We start from the raw sequence: 21,450 nt of genomic DNA on the forward strand, positions 1-21,450 counted from the left end.
AAATTTGTTTTATTTTTAGCTGCATGAGAAAATAAAAAATCTCTCTATTTTTTTTGAAGGGCTTTGGTAATGATTTTGATAAAATTAACATGAAAATATGGTTTTATAATATGCGGAAAAATTTGCTAATTTAATGCTGATAATTTAGAGCATAGCCTGAAAACTAGTTTTTTTTATATGAAATTTACTTTTCAGAATTACATTTTTTACTAACTGCGTGGTAATAAGAACTATAATTTTGAAAACAAGAATTTCTCGTACATGGTTGATATGGAAAATTTAACAAATGAGTTGTTTAAATACCTTAAATTCTGATTTTATTTACCAGAATTATGGCTTTTTTCACCAAATTTACCATGTCGTTAACATAAAGTGCAGTAATTTTACTAGAATACGTTTTCTCCGTATAGCTATATAGACTATATCGACAAAGCTTCTATTAGTTTAAGCAACAAAATAGGGTTTTATGTGAAAATACTTAGGTATTTGATAGTGTTTCAGACAAATAAAAAAAATAGCTTTACAAATATTTTAAGAAGTTAGTTCGTCAAAAGTCACTTTGACGCTATCAATGGATTAACTGAGAAGTTCACTTTTGAAACAATATAAATTTATATAAATTAAGTCTTTTTAGTTAGTTCCATACATCAGAAAATATGTGCATTGAATTAAGTTCTATAGACTTAATTGAAGAATATTCATCATCACTTCTACTATCTTTAATTATTATTTCGGAAAAAAATATAATTTTAAGTTTGACCACTGCTGTTAATTTTTAAAAATGTTTTGATCTGAAAATAGTTAAAAAAAATTTTAACACAGGAGTTAGCCTTAAAATATGCTTATACTTACAATGAAAAATTTTAAGAAAGTCATATTCATACATATTTTTAAATTATCTAAATGACATGAAATATGTTAAAATTTCGATGAGATAATGAGATATTAATTTACTGAAAAAGTCAATTTAGAATTATTGTATGTATATTTAAAACAAAAACAGGACATGCATAGCAGATTACAGTTTTGCAGTGAACAAAAATTTAAGTGATTGAAAATTTCAGAGACTTGTGAACAATTTTAACCAAATTCCATGAACTATCTTATGAGAGTATTACTGATAAATTTTTCACATATGTCCATTTATAAAAGAACAGAGTTATATGAATATGGTTTTAAAATGTAAGCAAAAAAGTCAAATTCCAATGTAATGAACAAAGTGTATCGTAAAATTTTGAAAAGATTTTAAGTTAGATGTAGATTTTATATTTTAGTTGGTTGAATTGATAAAAATATTTACTGAATGAAAATTCTTAGTAATGGAAGTTGATATTATTTTGTAATAAGTATGTACAAGTAGCACAGTAAACATTGATCTTAAATGCTAAAAAAGAAAATATGTTTTGTTAATTTAGGAAAATCGACTTTTTCCATTGAATAAATGTTCCCAAAACGCTTATTATCATTGATAATAAAAATGAAAAAACAAAAGGTATCTTCGCATTAAAAATCTTCCAACGATTGCCATTAAATGTGACCAAATATGGTGGAAGCTAAGCGAAGTTTGGAAGGCACCCGCTGCATATATGTTTTTTTTTCTTTTTTTCTTCTTTTGGCATTTAATTAGATTCGGGTCAACTGTGGCTTTCCTCAGCTTGAAAAAGATGGATAAACTATTGTCATTTTGATTACATCTTCCCTAATCTGTTACTGATTCGTCATTCCGAAAGACTTTTTTGCCAATCTTGCAGCTCCAGTTAGTGAAGCGAAAGCAAGGTATGTGATCATTATTATAAATAAGTTTCAACTAACATCTCTTCAGCTGTTCTCTGAAATATACAAAAGCTGCAAGCTTAAAGCAAAATGAGATTTTGTCATTAGAATAATATAACTTACAGTCTTTAGCAAAAGTTTCACAAAAAAGCCTTCATTATTTATTATGATTTCCATTTTAGAAATTTACTAAGTTATTTTCGGCACATCTATAGAGTAACTTTAGTAAATTCCAATTCATAAACTGCTTAAAAGCGTAGAATCTTAGAGTAATAATTGGTATTACGGTAAATAACATCTATATTTCTCTTAAACAGGGAAACAACTTATAAATGACTTATGAGCAAGGGATTGGAATACAATAATAATAATAAATGGCTCTTACATACACAAAAGCATCAAAATATTCTTTCCTTCAACCTACATGCGTCATATTTTCGTTAACTAAAATTGCTTTTGGAAAATTTAAAAAAAAAATTTGTCCAATTATCCCGCAAATTCCTAGGCATAAATCCTGTTTCCGTGAGATTTGCAAATTTCTTATAGCTTTGTTCGACAAGGGATTCATTCGAAACAGATATTATATTAAACTACGATAGTAATTTTTTTAAAAATTACCTTTATGTTACTAAATAGATATTTTTTATATTCAATTTACCCTAAAACGTAAGTAGTTTCCGAGAATATTCAACGTAATTGTATATATTTTATGATTTTTAAAACATTTTGCTCCATATATTTCCGAAAAAATGCATACATATGAATAAAAAAAATATTTTGAAATTAGTTTTTGAAAAATTATCCTTTGAAATTATTATTTAATTTGAAAAAAAAACTCAAATTCCGAAAAATATATAGCGTATAGTATAAGTGCGAATTAGTGAATTTTGATGTAAACTTTTATACCATGTGCTGAATGTTTAAGAAGATTTTATATTTAACTATTGGAGTAAACATTTTTAGAAAATATCCATATGTGTTTTAAATATTTATAGAAATTTTTTATAAAAATTTATATGTAATTTAAAACTCACTAACCCTTTAGCAAAATATATAGTGTTTTCTAAATACTGGATGAATAGCGAATTTTTGTAATTTTTAAATGATGGAAGCAAATATGTGAAGCTTCACATGAAGCTTCATGTGAAATATGGCATTATTCAAATCAAGTAGGAATATTACAGTGCATTAAGATAAATTTTAGAAAATGCACGCAAATATAAAAAAAATAATATTGTTGTAATGATGAAAATTATGTGTGTTTGGTGTTTTATAATTGACTAATTGAAGATGACTAATTGAATTGACTAATTTAAGATGACTAATTAAATTGATTAATTGAAGATAGGATGAAAATAACAGTTGAAGATGAAAACTGGATCATAATTAAAATAAAACTTTATTTAGTAGTATTTGTAGAGCTCGGGATACAAAATTATATTTTCATCCATAAGACTACAAGTTGAATAAATTTTGCATAATAATATTAAAAAGGACAGGTCATGGGAGGTAAATCCCCCATGACCTGCCTAATTAAGAGCCAAATTAAAATAAAATGATGGAATTGTTCCCTACGGACAAGCTAGGAGCATGGAAGACATCCAAGGTTGGTGATTTATCGACAGATAACATCGCAAAAACAAAGCCAACCCTCCATAATCAATATAAAGTTTGAAAATTCTTTGGCGATCGCGAATCGCCAACAAGACTATGAGAATTAGTATAACCATGTAACTGAAACATATTTGTGTTAAGAAATAAAGAGTTAAAAATTTGTTTTCAGTTAAGCGCGACAGTGAATTAATGAGTCTATTTTAGTATTAAAATGAAAAGTTAGCATTGATCTATAAGAAGAGAATAAAATATTTTATGCTTGCTTTTTATAAATTTTAATAAAAATTAACTAATTGATTTATTTCTATTAAAATTCGATTAAGAATGATTAAAAAATAAGTTGAAGAAATTAAAGGAATTTTTAGACTTTTAAATAATTATTCCATAAAATGCATTCTTAAGACAAAAAATTAAGATTTCATAATTAAATAATGCTGAAGTTGAAAAATAATTTCTTTTTAACCAATCCCCTTTTAAATTCATATTATAAATTTTTCAGAAATGTCAAGTTAGGATGATCTGCTATGGCATTGTTAAATGATTAGTTTTACGAACAAAAAAATAAACGAAGAACAAAAAACAGCCATCCATCATTAAACAAATTAATATTTTTTTCTAAGAAATTTTTATTTTGCAAAACTGAATTACGTGTCATAAATGATTAATATTTCATTAATGTATGCTTACATCCAAATTGCTTACCCACTTAAAAAAGGCAGAGACAAGAAAAAAAGAACAGAATTAGCATAAAAAGAATATAAATTTCCACATTTTCTTATTAATCATTTTCTTATATATTTAAAAATAATGTTTTAATTAAATGAAATCAAACTATGATATGCATAAATTATGTTCAACTAAGCGAATAATGCTTGTAATGAGTTTACAAAGTATTAACTCATAAAAATTATTTAACAATTTCTTATTGAAATATGTGATTATGCTAGACCAGTCTCTCATATTTTACAGCTAGACAAAATGACTCATGGAGAAAAAAAATATTGTTAAATTACTGTGTACTTACTTGACTATAACGAAATTTCTGAAAAAAATCATAATTCTGGTTTAAAAAAATCCAAAATATACGGTATTTAAACAATTGATTTGGTATTTGATCGTACATATGTAAACGGTTTACCAGAAATTCTGCAGATCAAAATTATAGTTCTTATTACCACGCATTTACCACAAAAAAGCAAGACTGGAAAGTATATTTTACGAAATAAATGGTTTTTATGCTATTGGTATGGTATCCTTATAAAACTACCGAATTTTATCATTTTGCCAAATTTTGCCCTACATTAGAAAACCATATTTGATTGTTAATTTTATCAAAATAATTACCAAAGCATTTCGGTAAAAATGAGTAAGTTCTCTGGCGTTCCAATAAAGCCAGAAACACGGTAAGTTTTACCTTATTCTGTTATTTTTTCCTCAGTGCATATATAGCTTCCATTATTAGTGATACACATTTCACATATATATATTTTTCTGAATCGTAATTATATTATTTGAAATAAAAATTATCATTTGTTATTGAAATCTGTACCAGTGGCAATGAATGATATTAGAAAATGAAAAACTCTCACAGACTTGTGAAAAGCGCCGGTCTATTAATGTAGCAGAGATTCTGTGAAAAACACAAAACTGAAAAGCATTACCAGACGAAAATCCCACCTCCAATGTCCAATTAAGTTTCATCTTTACTGCTATGAAATCATTCTTATTGTAAATGGCTAAAAAATCTTATCATTTGAATTAATGGTTTTTAAACATACGAGTTGTTAGGGGTTTGGAAACTGTAAAGGTAAAAATGTTCTTAACATTAAACTTTGCGGTTAATTAGATGAATGCACTGCTGCCGGTTATTTTACATTAATTTTAGAATAAAACTTTTAAGAGTGCTTAATTTTTCTGATATTAGAATCAAAATTTTTAATTTATGGCTTACATATTTTTTGAGTGTTTATCACATGGACGTTCATAAAGTTCTTTTGATGCTATTGAAGATATTGTAAATTTTATTGGCATTAAAGCATATATATCCGCGCTTTGACAATATGCAATAAAGATTTTATTTCTTCACCGTAAAATTTTAATTTCATCATCAGTCATGGATGCCTTAAAAAGGTGAAACTAAATATTACGTAATTTTTCTACCACGCCCACACTTTCTTCGCATGATTTGATAGTATTTGAATGGTAAAACACATGATAAATAGTTACAGATTGCAATTATACACTGAAAAAATAACCATTTTTTCCAGATTTTTTCTCATATTTGACGATTTGAGCAGTTTTTTCTTTCAAAACGGTTCTACACTTTTTTTGACCTTAATCATAAACTGGCTAAAACCGACTATTCAAATGCAGTTCAGTCTTCGAAATGCAGTTTTTTCTATCGAACGACAATATTACATTTACTCAAATAATTTTCCGATTATTTTCTATAATTGTTTTGACTTTTCAGCAAATCAGAAGTTTCAGCAATTATTTTATGTTTTTGTACATCATTTCAATAAAACTGAGAATTGACTTAATTGTTAAAAAGATTCTCTATCTGATTATTATCATTCTTCAAATTAAGATTTTTTGATAAGTTAAAATGACAGAAGCATTTTTATAAGGGTGGGCTACTACAATATTAAATGTTCTTACACTTAAGTATGACTTTAATATGTTAGATTTTAAGGTAAATACTGTTACAGACTTTTCGTCCCAACATTAAAGCTACTAAAAATTGAGCTGTAAAAACATGACATTCTTTAAAAGTTTTATTTTTTGGGAACTACTCGACCAATTTCTCTCAAATTTTATGTATTTATTTTCTCGTGCAAAATTACATACTTTAAAATGATGCAAAATTTTTTTACCTTGCAATTTGAAATATTTTCGACTATTATTAAATAAAATAAAAAAATAATAAATATTCCCTTAAAGATGTTTTTTTAGTGGAATTACTTTTGGATAAACGAATTTTATATTCGTATGCAAAAAATAAAGATTTATGGATATATGGAGAATTACACAAAAACTAAAAATAACATTACAGGCTATAAACTTTTGCCCTATCTCCTGACTAAGACATTGGGACCATATTTTTCAGATTGCAATCCAAATCCGTCAAAAAAAATGTACGTTTGTTGTTTGTACGCTTGTACAAAAAAATATAAATGTAAGTACAGTGAAAGTACAATTTTGCGTCTGATTTCATAACTGCACTCATGCGTTAATATATTTTAGCTCGTCCCGTTAAACTATTCAGATTGAGACTGGAACATATTCAGGATAGTACATTTTTTGGCCCCCTGTATTTATTAAATATCCAAATTAGAAAACTCCTGAGCAGTACGATTGTAAATGAATTTGTTTTAAAAAACATGTGTGTTTTCTTTCTTCTTTTTTTCGTATTTTTCTTATTTGTACGAAGCAACTTAGACTGTGAAAGAAGTAAAATGTAAGAGGAAAATATAGATTTTGAGAAAATTATTTTAATACGTATATCAAAAATTAATTTAATACGTGGATCAGCTCTCCAAAGTAATGTCTGTATTAAATTAAGCAAAGATTAAAGAATATACATTTGGAATGAGTTATACATCATGGTTTTTAAAATGTTGCCACAAAAATTAATAAAATTCCTATATTTTGAAAATTAGAAAAACTTAAATATCTTTGGACAAAAAGACAACGAAAAAGAATTTATTTTTTCGTCGAGTAAAATTTTATTATAATATCATTTGCATGAAATGTCATTTTAAAATTTTATATTTTTGTTTTAAGTTACTCTTTTAAGACACTTTAAGATTAAACATAAGACATTTAAGACATCTAACATTAAGACAATTTAAGAGCAAAGAGAAATAAAAACCGTTAATTAAAATTTTCCTTTTGTTTCTGCGGAACTTGATTTGTTTTTTGTTATATTTAAAAATTTTCAAAGTATTTAACGACGCATATATAAAATTAAGTAATTAAATTTCGACAAAAATCAATTTATGTTCTCATGGGTTAAATAAATATATCCTTTATTATTGACATTTCATTAATATCACAAAAGAAATCAATTGAGGGATAACGTAAAAGAACTTTTTGAACCAAAGGAAGTTTTCTCAATTAACCCGGAAGCACTTCATTTGAGAAATGGGCAAATAATTTTGTTCATAGGGAAAACAAAAGACGTTGCAAGAAGAGGGTCACAAAAGAGGTTTCCAATTTACGATATTGCGTGGTGGGTCAAAGAGCAACAGTGAACGACTTTGCTAATAAAGGTTAGTGTTTATAGAAGTTTTTCAGCGCTCAATTTACGAACGAAAACAAAATATGCAAATAAAATATTTTATAATAAGGATATTTAAAGTGTAGACAATTGAAACTGTTGTTTGAGCAATATTGTGCATATTTTCTTAATAATAAAACATTAAAAAAATCTAAAAAAATTTTTGCTTTTTGAAGTTTATAACCTAATCATATTCTCATGCATGCTAATATTGATTAAAATGGGTTATTTAAGTTTTTAAGATTATTTTAAGTTTGACAGAAGTTAAGAAATGTGCCTGAGGTAGAAAATTAGGTTATATATTGCACCAAAAAGAAAAAAGAAGAAAACATCACAGATAAGCATCGATTTTAACTTCATTTATACCTCACAAAATCAACCTCATCTATAACTTAGAACCAATTTTAGTTTAGATTGGGTGAAATTATTTACCGATTAAACATACATATTTGCTTTAAGTGTCGAAAAATTAATCCTTACACCTCAACATCCGTAAACTGGTTGCTTTAAAGTTAATTTCCATCAGCCTCAAAACAGCCTCAAGTGTCAATAAAACAGCTTCACACACCTTGATCAATTATTAATTTAACACCTTGATTGATTAATTATTAATTAACACCTAGATTTAAAATTAAACAATCAACCTTGCGAGGTTGATTGTTTAATTTTTTCTTAATCAACTTCGAATAAACCTCAAATCAACCTGGAAAAAAAACATTAAATTTCTGTAAGGAAATGCATCAATAATCGCTCTGTAGATAGATAGTAGAATATAAATTTAGATCTACCTTGAGCAGCAGTGTATCGTACCTAAAATATCTGCTTAGCAAGCAGGAGCCCTAAACAGTGTACCATTTGTTTAAATTATTTTAAAAAAATGTTGGGGAATTCCCTGAATGCATTGAGAAGACAATAGTTGACGAAATTTCTTCAAACATTGAACAATTCACGTTTTTTCATTAATCAGATTACTTTTTGGCGATAAGATTGTAAAAAATTATAAAATATGGCTCAAAGGCACAATGAATAAACAAAATTAATAAAATATAGCTCAAAGGCACAATGAATTGTCAAAAATAATAATTTTATTTCAAGCAATTAGTAAGAATAATTAAATATTTATAATATTTTTTACAGATTATGAATTATCGAATGAAACATCAGCTTTATGTAAGTTAACTCAACTGATTTCATTCAATTTCTAAGCATAATAGTAAAATTTCTAATTCTATCGAATTAACTCAATTGATTTCTTAATTTCGTATAAATTTGACTTAATTCACTATCACTGTTATTGAATCGATAACCTTTTTATTTTATTTAGATTTTGCAATTTTCATCAATACTGGTGAATTAAATTATTTCAATTTAATGCAGTCGTCTAAAACAAATACGGCTTTCAAACAATTTTTATTTAAAAACAAATTAAATAATAAGGAATTTGAGAAATGAAATTAATGATCATCCCATGCCACGTACCATATTATGTTTCAAAAGAGTAAGAGAATACAAGCGGAATTTTAAAGATGTCTTACAAAAGAGTGAAACTTTTCAAAAAAGACCTTTGAAGGTCATTCTTTAAACCTTTATGGAACAGCTGCCGACTCATTCATCTGGGATCCATCCATCAATTTTAAAATGCTGCCTGCCAAAACAGTTGCCAGCTTTTGGTGTTGTAATGGGACTGTCTCACTTTCCCTCAAAAAGTCAAATGTTTCAACCTATGCATCATTACTAGGTCGTGTTCTAGTTAATAGAATTGGTATGGTGCCTGAAAATTCAGATGGAATTATGGAGTAAACGATGAACTCGACCCTCACGATCCCATCTTACACTGTGTAACAAAATAAAGACCGGTAAATAACAGGCTTTATATTTGGATATTACAATGTACTTTGTTTGAAATAAAGCTCAATGCAACAATAAATTGCTAATAGCTTGTTAAATTTTAATTTACGTAACTTATATAATGTTGTTTTCTTCATTCTTTTCCACACGTTTTCTCAATTAATGTAATTGACAGTTTTGGAAAGTTGAAAATCTTTGGGTATTGTAGCGAATAGCCAAATGTTTTCAAAAGTTTTGGAACTTCTATTAGATAAAAGTACACAGAAGCGTTTCGTTATCTACATCGAAATTTTTAACTATTAACAGATTTAAAAATTTGCTGTTGAACAATTTAAGGATCTAAGTTAATTGCATTACGGCTTTCAATTGATTTTTGTTTCCGAATATGATAATTCTAATTGTCGCTTGATCTGCGCACTAAAATAAGACAAAATATAAAGAAAAATGTGAAATATAATTATAAAAAATGCAATATTATTAAAACTTTTAATTTAAAAATAATCTTATGTTTCTGAAAAAGTGCCCCTCCATGAAGAAATCATCGTGAATGAAATTAAATAATTTAACATCCAAACGGCTGGTATCCGTACAAGAAAAAATTATATATTCGACCTAAAATAAGTTAAAAGGTCCAAAATCAATACTTAAAATATCAGCACCAAGTGCTGGTATACGATTTGGCTCACTGAAATCATTACCATACAGTCAGGTTTGTTTTCTTTTACCTTTCTGGTAAGAGAGAAAAACTGAATTCAGGTTAATAAAACCAAAATATTCGGTATTTAAGCCATTCATATGGTAATTTTTCCATTCATATGGTAATGGTTTATCGCAAATTCTGATTTTCCAAATTTTATTTCTTATTACCACACTTTTACCACAAAAAATACAAGACTGGAAAATATATTTTACGAAATAAATGGTTGTTATGCCATTCTATTCGGTATCCTGAAAAATTACTTAATTTTCCCCTTTTACTAAATTTTGCTTTACATTAGAGAACCATGTTTACTGTTAATTTTATCTAAATCATTAAGTAAAAAGGAGGTAAAAAGGAGCAAGTTCTCTGGTGTTCCAATAAAACCAGAAACACCGTAAACTTTACCATATTCTGGTATTTTTTTCCTCAGCGCATATATCGCTTCTGACTTTGAGAAATATACATTTCATATAAATATTCTGAATCGTAATTATATTATTTGAAAGAAAAATTATTATTCATAATTGATATTTGTACCAGTGGCAAAAAATGATATTAGATAATGAAAAACTCAGACAGACTTGTGAAAAGTACTGATATCGGCTTATTAATGCCGAAGAAATCAAATCTAAAAAAAAGTACCTGGTCCTTGACTAACTCGCTTGTATTTCTTAACATGTGTATCATTTGTTTGTAAAATAATAAGCGTTTAAATATTATAATAACAATACTTTTCAATTATATCCAGTTATTTATGATATGGTATGACAAATAAATAATTAGTTTTTTGATAAAAAAAATTTAAAAAATCCCAGATTAAATTAGTGTAAAAAGTATTTGCATCGTGAGTGCAACGTTCATAAAATCCATTTTAAGGTAAAATTTTAAACCATAATTTTTACATTAATATTTACTTACAGCGATTGAGGGAAATTACAGTACGTATTACAGTAAAAATTATGATATATCAGGATTTTTGTTCCATAAAATTTTACGATTAAAATTTATATCATTCTGTGGAGAGTACCAGCATTCAGGGTGCCAGAACTTTTTACCGTAATTTTCTCCGAAATTTTTTGCAGTTCACAAGTGTTGCTTGCTGAGAGCATAACTGTAGTATTAAAGGTTGCAGCGAACTATAAGTTACATTTAATATTTTCCTGTTACAACTTTGAATATTTGTCTTTTAAAAAACCCAATATCTCGATACAGTAAACATTATTTTGACACGTAGTAAATTGAAGTATGAGAGTGATAACCGATTCTTATGCCTTACTCTATGAATACCATGTTCTTGAAGCTGCTAGCCGTAATTCTCTCACTAGATTAGATACAGGGACTCTAGCTAAAAAGTGGTGAAAAAAAAGTGTATTTTTTAAATTTGATTGTAATTTTTTGAAAAAAATTGAAAGCTTAATTATATATTCGGTTAAACAAAATAAAAAAAAGACGAAAAATTATTTCTAAGCATATTTTCAATGTAAAATATTTACGATGCGTGTGCTAACCAACTTCTTAGTATTCGCAACAATAAAACATATCAAAGTAGATTTATTTCCGGTTTTTTAAATAGGGTTAAATGTGCAATTAAATAATTTCTAAAATTCAGTTTTTTCTACTATGCATTATTCATCATTGCAAATATCGTTTTGATTAAAAATCAGCCAGTTGATTAAAATTATAAACTTTTCATAATCAAAACAAATATCAAATTGTATTACGTGATATTTAATTAGTTTTCCTGAATTCATAATTAAAATTTATTTAACTTTAACAAAGCTATTCTTGTTTCGCTGGGTGGTTTTAAGCAGAATTCCAAGCTTAACACAGAACTTTAAAATAAAATAATGTCAAGGATTTGTTCTTAATGACCTTAAACTTAATAAATAATAACTAACTCAAATAAGCTGAATTCTTTTTCTAACTTCAGATAATTAATCAGATTTTAGAGAGTTAGAGGTTACCATTTGTCATCAATTAGTCTCTTCCTTTTCAACAGACAATTTTGTTTTTATTTGTAAGATTTCTGAAACCAGTTTTTGACTGTTTTTGATAGTATTCTTTAACTAGAATAAATTTTTAATTAGAGTTTGCGAATGCTTCGTATTGAAAAATATTAATAAAATCGTTTTGGAAAGCTGCAAAATTAGTGGAATTTAAATAAACCTATAATATTTAACACGTTCTTAAAGTATCCGAGTAGTTTCAGCAACTTTTTTTTAAAATAATATGAAATTTTTAAAAAAACTATAATTTTGTTTCATTATGTGTAAAAACTTATAAAGTCCGGAAAAAGTATTATTATTTAATTTTATTTTTTAAATGGCCATGTTTAGGTAAAAATAAGGCATTTTTGCCTTATACGTTAGACACTGTAAAAATACTCTATCGCCCAAAACAAAAACACCCTTTGAGGCATATACTTCTGAGTTAAGAATCAATGTAGCAAAAACAGCAAAATTTGAAAATGTTGCACTTGTTTTTTGCAAAAAATCGTACATAAGAAATGAAATTCGACTTTTTTTTAGTCTGTAGTTCAAAACATGTGTACTATAATCATAAACACTCCTGAGAAATTGTATAAAATTACAAAAAAAAAAAAAAAAACATGAATTATCGTGTTTAAGGTGGTGAAAAATGTGAAGAAAAATCTGATTTTAAGATAAAAGCATTTAAAGACTTAAAATCATTAGTCTGCAGTGAACTATATTGTATTAAACATCTGGGCCGCTTAAAATCATTAGTCTATCCACTGTTATCATTTTGCACAAAAACTGCTGTTACTGCGTAAATAACTGAAGTACAAGCAAAAGTCAAGTATTTTTAGAAAGTTAAGAGTACAAGGATTCTAAATTTATAATAAACTCAATTTAAAAAACGCAGCCCAAAATCCCGTTTTTGCACTATTACGATACTTAAAGTGTGATGCTCAATTGGGAACTTAATGTCTACAATCAAATGGAAAATTGACGATAAACAACACATCTAATTTAAATACTTAAATGCATATTTTCCCCAGATAATACAATCTAAATTTACATGCATATTAAAGATAAATCATCGTATGAATCATTGATAACATCAATATGTTTAAAATATATTTCGAACTCCAACACATATTTTTTACGATACATAAGATCATACTTGAATCTGAATAACTTTGCTGCGGAATGATTTAGATTTTTTTTAAATTGTTTTTTTTTTAAAGCGAACAACCAAAATGTTACTATGTGAGAGCTTTATGAACATTCTCACTAAAATTCAATACACTGTGACATATATTTAACGGAATGATAATTTTATACAAAAGAAAATTATCTAAATATTGTACTAATTCTTTGATATATGGATTTTGTGTTTACATAAAATATGAAGGAGAGGTTATTAGGAATTTGCCTTCCTTCTATTCTGAAATAAAATGTTCCATAAATGGTGAAATAAACACTTAATTTTAACTAGTTAATGATTCGGATGAACATATACTTAGTTATGCAGGAAATTAAATGCGAAAACGAAGTAGAATAACATACAGCGTATAAGGTTTTTAAGTTAAGCAAAACAAAACATAGTACAATTGCAAAATAATTTTAATTTACAAACGATAATACTCTATAAACCAATTTAAATAGAGCAAATAAGCTTCAAGAGAATAATACATAAAGGAAGAAGAAAAAACGGTACATTAAACCTCAATTGCCTATAACACCCCGCACCATAAAAGCTAAATCACAGATATTTTTTGTTTCAGTATTTATAACAATAGAAGAACAAAATATTATTTTTGGTGACAGAAAAGTCAAAGTTAGCCCCTGATTGGTCGGCGAGTCGGTGTTGATGGTGCTGGTGCGTCGTTTCTGTTAGCGGATAATCTGTTGACTCCGGGCACAAAAGCTGCAGCGTTTTGAACATCTTGATCATTTAGGAAAGGAACTTCTGGATCCCCTTGGAGAACATTGGAATTCAAATAAAAGAAATCAGGAGCCCTATCGCATGGCACTGCTTCTTCGGGATATGAGCAAGTAAATGTGAGCTGGTTGAACACTGTCTGGTTTCCACAAGCAAAACTCCATTGTCTAAAAAAAAATAATTTGTTTAGTTAATTTGCAAATTAGTTTCGCACAATTCATTTGTTTCGTTCGTTAATTCATTCGTTCGTAAAAATTCATTTGTTTCTTAAATTGGTTTATTTCGTTAACAAAGATTTAAAGGTTTCAACTTAAAAAAAGTTTTGCTTGCAAATTGGATATTTGAAGCAAAAGGTGGATATATTAATGTAATTTTTTGAAATTAGATGTAGATTGTAAAAAAAAATCGGATCAAATTCTGGTAAAATGTGCCGGTACCTTTTACTGTGAAATTTATTTTTAATGAAATAACAAAAAATCTGATGTACCATGATTTTTAGATTTATAATTACTGTAAAATATCTCAATCAATCTAATTAAATAAATATTGTTGTAAAATTAACGGTATAACATTTGATGATACGAATGGATTCTATGATATAATGATTTTTACGGATGATGCCAATAGTGCCAAAATAGTTAATGATCAAATTATTTCATCTTGCTATTCGATCCGGAATTCCTTACATTGTAGTGCAACTTAAAGAATTGTACACTCTATAATTTTATTGGCATTTATAAAATGTAAAATTATGTAGTTAATGACTGGTTCTTAACAAGAATAAATAAATTAAAATGCATCTAAAATATTTGGATATAACATTTATATACGTGTTTTGAATTATCTTTAACACTTTGTGGGGCAGAAAATTTTAATCGAAAAAATTGACTGAAATTACTATAAACAATCGCGCATGCATTCAAAGAAAAATATTTTACTGTATAATTTCACGTTTTAAAATTTAAAATTTTGATAAAAAAATCAAGTGTTTAAGAGGTAAAACCTGATGTAAATTTAATAGTCATATTATAATCGAAAGTAAGGTGGATAGATTTTATTCCACCTTTGACAAATTTATCCATTATTATCATTCATGGCATTCCATTATCATGGCATCCATGGCATTCCATTCATATTATCCATTATTATCATTCTGCACATTCATGAAATGTTTATTTTATTTTAAGCGAGCAATCTCATCAAGAAATTTTTCAAAAAATCTGCTTAATTTAACTGACATTGCAAACAGTTTTTCTTGTATTTTTAATTGTGTTTATTTAACCAGTTCTATGATCAGAAAAATGGAAAGCATAATAGATAGAACTATTTCAGCTCTAGAATGTTCTATCAATAGATTTAAAACTACATAAATTTATTTTTCACCATCTTAGAAAGTAATACAGAGATAATTTCAAAAATTAAACTCATATTAGAGCTTACAATGAAATATTTTTAAGCTCATTGGTAGAGAATAATTAAAAAAAACAGGATGCTGGTCTTACCGTGGTCTACCTTCTTCAAAACCATGACAGACGTGAAATATTTGGCAGTTATTATCAACATCGGCATAATATCCATCGCCATCACAAGAAAAAGTTGAACGAATGTCGTTTAATAACAGATTTGTTCCATCTGGCAAATCATAGGCAGCTCTTCGTGTCTATAATAAATACTTCATTCTAAGAATCGAATTTTGTAATAAAACTAGTATATGTCCACATAAAAGTTTCTATTTATATTTAATCTAGGAGTTTCCCATTCAAATATGATTTTCATTCTTTTTCTTCAATTTTAAACTTGGAGCACGTATTTGAACAATGGGGCCCCATCCTCTGGTTTCCGCCACAAAATAGGGTTTGCGGTCTTTTTAGAAAATTGACACTTAGGTTTCTCGAGAAAAAAAATCTATCTCGAATAAAGACTGAAGTTTTTTTATTAAATAGCTAGCAAAGCATACTTAGTTTATTAATTATATTATTAAATAAATTATTTATTTTTTCATGGCGTAGTCTTTATAACGAAATTGAATAGTTTTGGATGAAAATTTGCTAACCTAAGTGTCTTAAAGTTTTTGTTCACTTATGATAAAATCAAAAGTGCATAATCATGACTTTTACTTAAAAATAAAATTAATGCTAACAATAAGTTTCTTAAAGCCATTAATTTTTATTGAATAAATAAAGTGTTTAAAAGGGAAGACAATTCTTTAATATATACTAATAATATGTGCTAGTAATTCTATGGTTTTACATGCATTTGTATTTCGTAGTCTTAAATTTTCATAAAAATGCTCCATTTTAAAGTAAGCGAAAAATAAGTTTCAAATGATCCTTAATTTTCAGTCCAATGTAGTTTTATATGTATCACATATTTATTTATCACACATTCATTATATTATATTCCAACGAAACAACTCTCAATTTCATTGTCAAATGCTCTTTTCAAAATATACGTAGAATATATCTAGAATAGATATAAAATCTATATAGAATCTCAAGCAATTAACAATTCTTTGTTCTCTTCTAAAAAGTAGGTAATATTTTTATTCTTCCAGATAATTTTATTGTACGAACAAACTTTAAAATTCAAGTTTTCAAATTTAACTTTCTTTAAAATAGACAAAAATCGAATTAATATATGTCTGAAAAACTGTAATGGTCAAATACTCTGTTATTTGCAAAGATTCTAAATGCCATTTACATTGCAACTCAAAACTTCGTTCTTACGTGAAATTCTCTGTTAGAAGAGTTTATTTTATGGAGATTCCGTTGTATATCCTTCTTTCAATCATTTGTTCAATAAATGATTCTGATCTTTTCAAAATCAATAATTTATTTGTTAAATAATTCAATATCAATATGGATCCCTTTATCATGATGTCGTTTTGATTGCAGTCCGTGAGTTCAAGAATAAGGGAGAGAAGATTGTGCCCTGGCATTGAGGAGTTAATATTAGACGATAGTGAAAAAATTTCTTAGTAATATTCATTTAAACAATAAAAGCCTAAAACGTATCATATGAGAATATTTCTTCTGTTAAAAACAATTTGTTTAAGAAATTAGAAGTTCGGGACTCTCAAAATCATTTACTAATCTCTGATCAAAAGGAAAACACACATACCCGTTTGGGAAAGGCGGAAGTTACTGTTAGACAGCATAGGAAAGCTGAAAATAAAAATGATAAATAAACAATGATTAATTAACAAAGTAAATCTGAATTTATTTTATAAATAAAAGATATTTAATAATATGATCACGTGAAATCCTAATCTTATCCCTTAAAGTTATACTACGTCTTAGGGTAAACAACAAACATCACACGTTTATTTATTCTATCTTATTAATAATATTTTCCTCTAGCGTAGTAATTGCGTGGGAAGAGTTTATTTTTTGTATTTCGTAACAGTCCCAAGTAATACAAGATTTAATGCACATTAAATTGGAATTACTTTCATTGGTATTTAATACATTTATAGAAAATGGGTTTATAATATCAAGCGTAAACTACTGCTGATTGTAAATAATTGAAAAAAACGAGCTTTAGTTAGCACTGTTCAAATTGTATTGTCAAGTGTTTTCACAAAAAATAACTCCACCGTCAAAATATAACTGTAACTAATTTAAAATTTTACTGAGAATCTATTCAAAATTTTTTTCAAAAATAACTGTTACTTGTAGGTTATTGATCCTCAAGATGTAGAATTTTTATACCCGAACCTGCTTTCATATAGATAAACAAATCTTTGAAACAAAAGTTTTTTGTTAAACAAAACAACGTTATTATAAAAACTACTAGTAACAAAAAAGAGCATTAAAAAGTAATATTGAAGTAACTATGCTTATGATTGCATATTAAATAACGTAATAATTAACGACAAATGTATGGTTATTGTATGTTCTATGTTCTTGTTTGTTTCAGGAATATTTTGTATGCCTTTTAATGCTAATATTTACGCGAAAAATTTAAAACCAATGAAAACTGCTTTAAAGCATCAACAGCTTACTCTTAAAATTAGTGTGTACTATATAAAATTACTGATGCTTTGATAATTGTAAAAGCTGGTGAAAATAATTTAGGTAGATAGACAAAATGTTTCTTAAAATCAATCAATAACAAACCACTTCGGTAAAAATTACTGAGTTTTTTGGTGTTCTCAAAGAGTCAGAAATATGATAAAGTTTCTATATTCTGGTCGTTTTGACTATACTCTTTTTCTTAGTATTATATCAAACATTAGATCCACATATGAATTTGTTGCTAAGAAAAATATGTGATTTTACATGATTTAAGAAGCATAATCGTTCTATTTAAATTACCTTGCACTGTTAAACTGTTTTGTTTTCTATTGGTTTTGATACTATTATATAAATGTATTATTTAAAAAGGAAACTAATACAACTTCTTCAGGTTTTCTCGTTATTTATTGAGAAGTTTATTCCAATAGATTCGATTATTATACACAACACACACAACAAGAAACTTAATGCGATGATATAAAAGTCGGATTTGTATTGTGAGCTGTTAAATTATATCAATCTGAGTTTTCAAACTGTATATTTTATAATTAAACTTACTTGTAAACGTTGCTGTAAGTATCATTCTTTATTTCAACACCTATTTTTTGAAGAAAATAATATTTAGTTTGGGATTTACAGTATACAAACAATAGATATTTAACTATTGCAATTAATAAATAAACTTTGTTCTTTGTATCAAATATTTTATATAAATATCACAATTAAGTCTTAGATAAATAATTATGTATTTAAATTCACAAAAACTTACTTGCACTTCAAGGCATGTTCAGAATTTCAAAAATTAATATACTACTTTTCTTTGTTTTAAGCCGAAATCTAAAATTCTTGGAAAAAAAATATATCCTTCATAATTTTTCTTCAGGGTTAATTATGAAGGCATTTTATATAAGAAATATAACTATTATCAGTTTTTTTGTGAGATAATTCACCAAATGTAATTTGAGAAATAAATTTTATTTAGTCAATTGTCAAAATATGCATCAGGTTTACCAAAGCTAATTTGTGCATTTTATTTTAGTACATACCTCAAACAGCATATGCATAATACTTATTACGCAATGCATGCACAAAAATGCTTATTTTAAGGTGTAGTATGCAGATGAGATTTTATTAATGTTTAGCAAAATGATTTATTTTCAGATTGGAACTTGTAGTTGCATAACTCTAGGTTCAGTTACGTAAAAAGTAAAAGTTTATAACTAAATTTAGAAATCCAAAAGTTAGAAAAGATCATTAACTTAAAAGTAAGATTATGCTAGTTATAATAACACTTGTGATTGTTTTGAAACTAATCATAATTTAATGTGAAAAGAGATTTTTATATTATCTTAATCCATTCATAACCTTTTCATATTACAACATTTTATCTGATTCCTTTTATATTGCTATACATGGTTCTATACATTGCATATTATTTTTTATATTACCATATGTTATCGTATTTCTTTCATTAGCTGGGATTTTTATATCGCCGGTAGTAATAACCATTTGCAATATGACTAAATTGCCATTTATCGCAAATATTTCAAACTATTTTTTTCATATATCCTATGTTTGCCTTTATATGTGAATACGCAGGTCACATTTTTGGTCTTTCTGAATAGTTATTGTTTTACAGCTTTCTGAAAAACGAAAGCTATAGTCTAGAAAAGCTATAATACATCATGTTAAAACTGTACTCACCCAGTACCTTCTGCTAATATACTTTAAATTGTATCGCAGAAATTAAGTAAACAGGTAAACTATTGTAAATTAAGTGATTTACTTCCAGAAAATTAAAAATTTATCTCCAATTTGTAGTTTAAGCATATTATATTTTATTCAAGTAAATTTTCATAATGTTTCCATGTTAGGATTGTTTTCTTACTACAGACGTTTAAAAATGAAATTATTGTAATGAGATAACTATTTTTAGTTTACCGCAGAAATAGAAATTACGTTAGAATTACGTTCGAAATAAAGATTGTATCTGTGAGTCACACCACTTGGATAACTTGATAATAAGACCACCGTTTTGTTTATAGATATAATCATTACTCATGAATTAATGTAAAATTTTCTTGTAAAGTTTGGTAAGCATTCCATTCTCTGTGCATTTTAAAATTACTTTTTTTTAAAATGTTGCTAAAATGAGTATACGTTCAATAAAATATCCTATGCGTTATATTTTGATGTTAAATCATTATTAATGACCAATGTTAATGATAAGTTTTCCTAAAGGTTTTCGTTATTACATATCTAATAATAAACAATTATTATTAGATATGTACTATTATTATTAGAACGAGTACTATACCGAAATAAAATAGTTAATATACTACGTTTTAGATGATACGTAGTGGGTTTATGAGTCACCGTTGAGGTAAATGTCTTTTTATTAATTTATAAAAAACCAGGTGTTATTAAAAAGGCATTTTAACTTAATTAGAAATTAAAAAACATGCTTTTTTTAAATCTTTATAAATTGTATAAGTTATTAAATACTTTGCTAGAAATTAAAAGTTTTGAATAAAATTGTATTTCCGTCAATTTTAATAATTTAGTGTACCAGAAAAAATTTAATTTATTAATAAAGGAAAACAAGTCGTAACACTGTAAACAAAAATGTATAAATAAAACACTTCGTGCGTCAAGAAATGTAAAAAATTTTACAAGGCGAACATTTCGAGACTTTTCCGTTTTATTGAAATTTTACTTTTAAATTACAGACTGTTTCGCGAGAAGAAAGTTTTCAAAACACCTAAAACAATACATTAAATGTGCTAAATCTTACATAAAATTATAAATAATATTAACATATTTAATATGCATGAAAAAAAACTTACTAGGGCTTTCAATTGGTAAAAAGATACTCTTCTTGCGTAAACTATACAAAAATTGTTATAAAAAGTTAAAAATCCCCTAGCTTTTCTGTTTCATCAAAATTCTATATTTATATACACTGTTTCGCTAGAAGAAAATGAATTAACGCATTTAACACTTCTGACAACCAATCAAAGCTGTAGTAAAAAAATCTATGTCGAATCCGTGCGGCCTTGCTAAAAAAAATTACGCCTCCTACCTTTTAGAACAAATAACACTTTTCCTGTGTTAACTTTATCTCCATTACAATTACAAAGAAGCCCCTTTTTCAGAAATTTGACCTTTTGTTGTAAGACTTTCCCTCAGAATCAAAAGGAGGCGCATGAGAATGTGTTTTTTTTCCTGCCAGATGGATATCAAATGATGTCATATGGTGAATTGCAATTGACCATTTGTCAATAGGGTTAATGTGTCGATTCCTAAGTAACAGT

General features: G+C 26.7%; 1 protein-coding gene across 1 annotated transcript; it reads right to left on the minus strand.

Moving 5' to 3' along the window:
- Window positions 1–13,964: 13,964 nt before the first annotated feature.
- LOC107450271 (uncharacterized) lies at window positions 13,965–21,160 on the minus strand. The gene is made up of 5 exons (XM_016066031.3): window positions 20,983–21,160; window positions 18,695–18,734; window positions 17,241–17,284; window positions 15,623–15,780; window positions 13,965–14,287 (listed from the first exon to the last, which is right to left on the minus strand). The coding sequence occupies exons 2-5, from the start codon at window positions 18,717–18,719 to the stop codon at window positions 14,017–14,019; spliced, it is 498 nt and encodes a 165-aa protein (XP_015921517.2). The 5' UTR covers window positions 18,720–18,734; window positions 20,983–21,160; the 3' UTR covers window positions 13,965–14,016.
- Between the last annotated feature and the right edge of the window lie 290 nt (window positions 21,161–21,450).

This window comes from Parasteatoda tepidariorum, chromosome 4, assembly GCF_043381705.1.
Source record: "Parasteatoda tepidariorum isolate YZ-2023 chromosome 4, CAS_Ptep_4.0, whole genome shotgun sequence".
NCBI classification, from domain to species: Eukaryota; Metazoa; Arthropoda; class Arachnida; order Araneae; family Theridiidae; genus Parasteatoda; species Parasteatoda tepidariorum.

Bases quoted from the DNA above. Each gene is read 5' to 3' on its own strand.
- LOC107450271 (XM_016066031.3), bottom strand. From the start codon at position 18,719: ATGATACTTACAGCAACGTTTACAA. The intron at 15,781-17,240 runs GTATGTGTGTTT...TATTTATTATAG, and splicing joins CTTCCGCCTTTCCCAAACGG to ACACGAAGAGCTGCCTATGA. The intron at 14,288-15,622 runs GTAAGACCAGCA...ATTTTTTTTTAG, and splicing joins TTTGAAGAAGGTAGACCACG to ACAATGGAGTTTTGCTTGTG.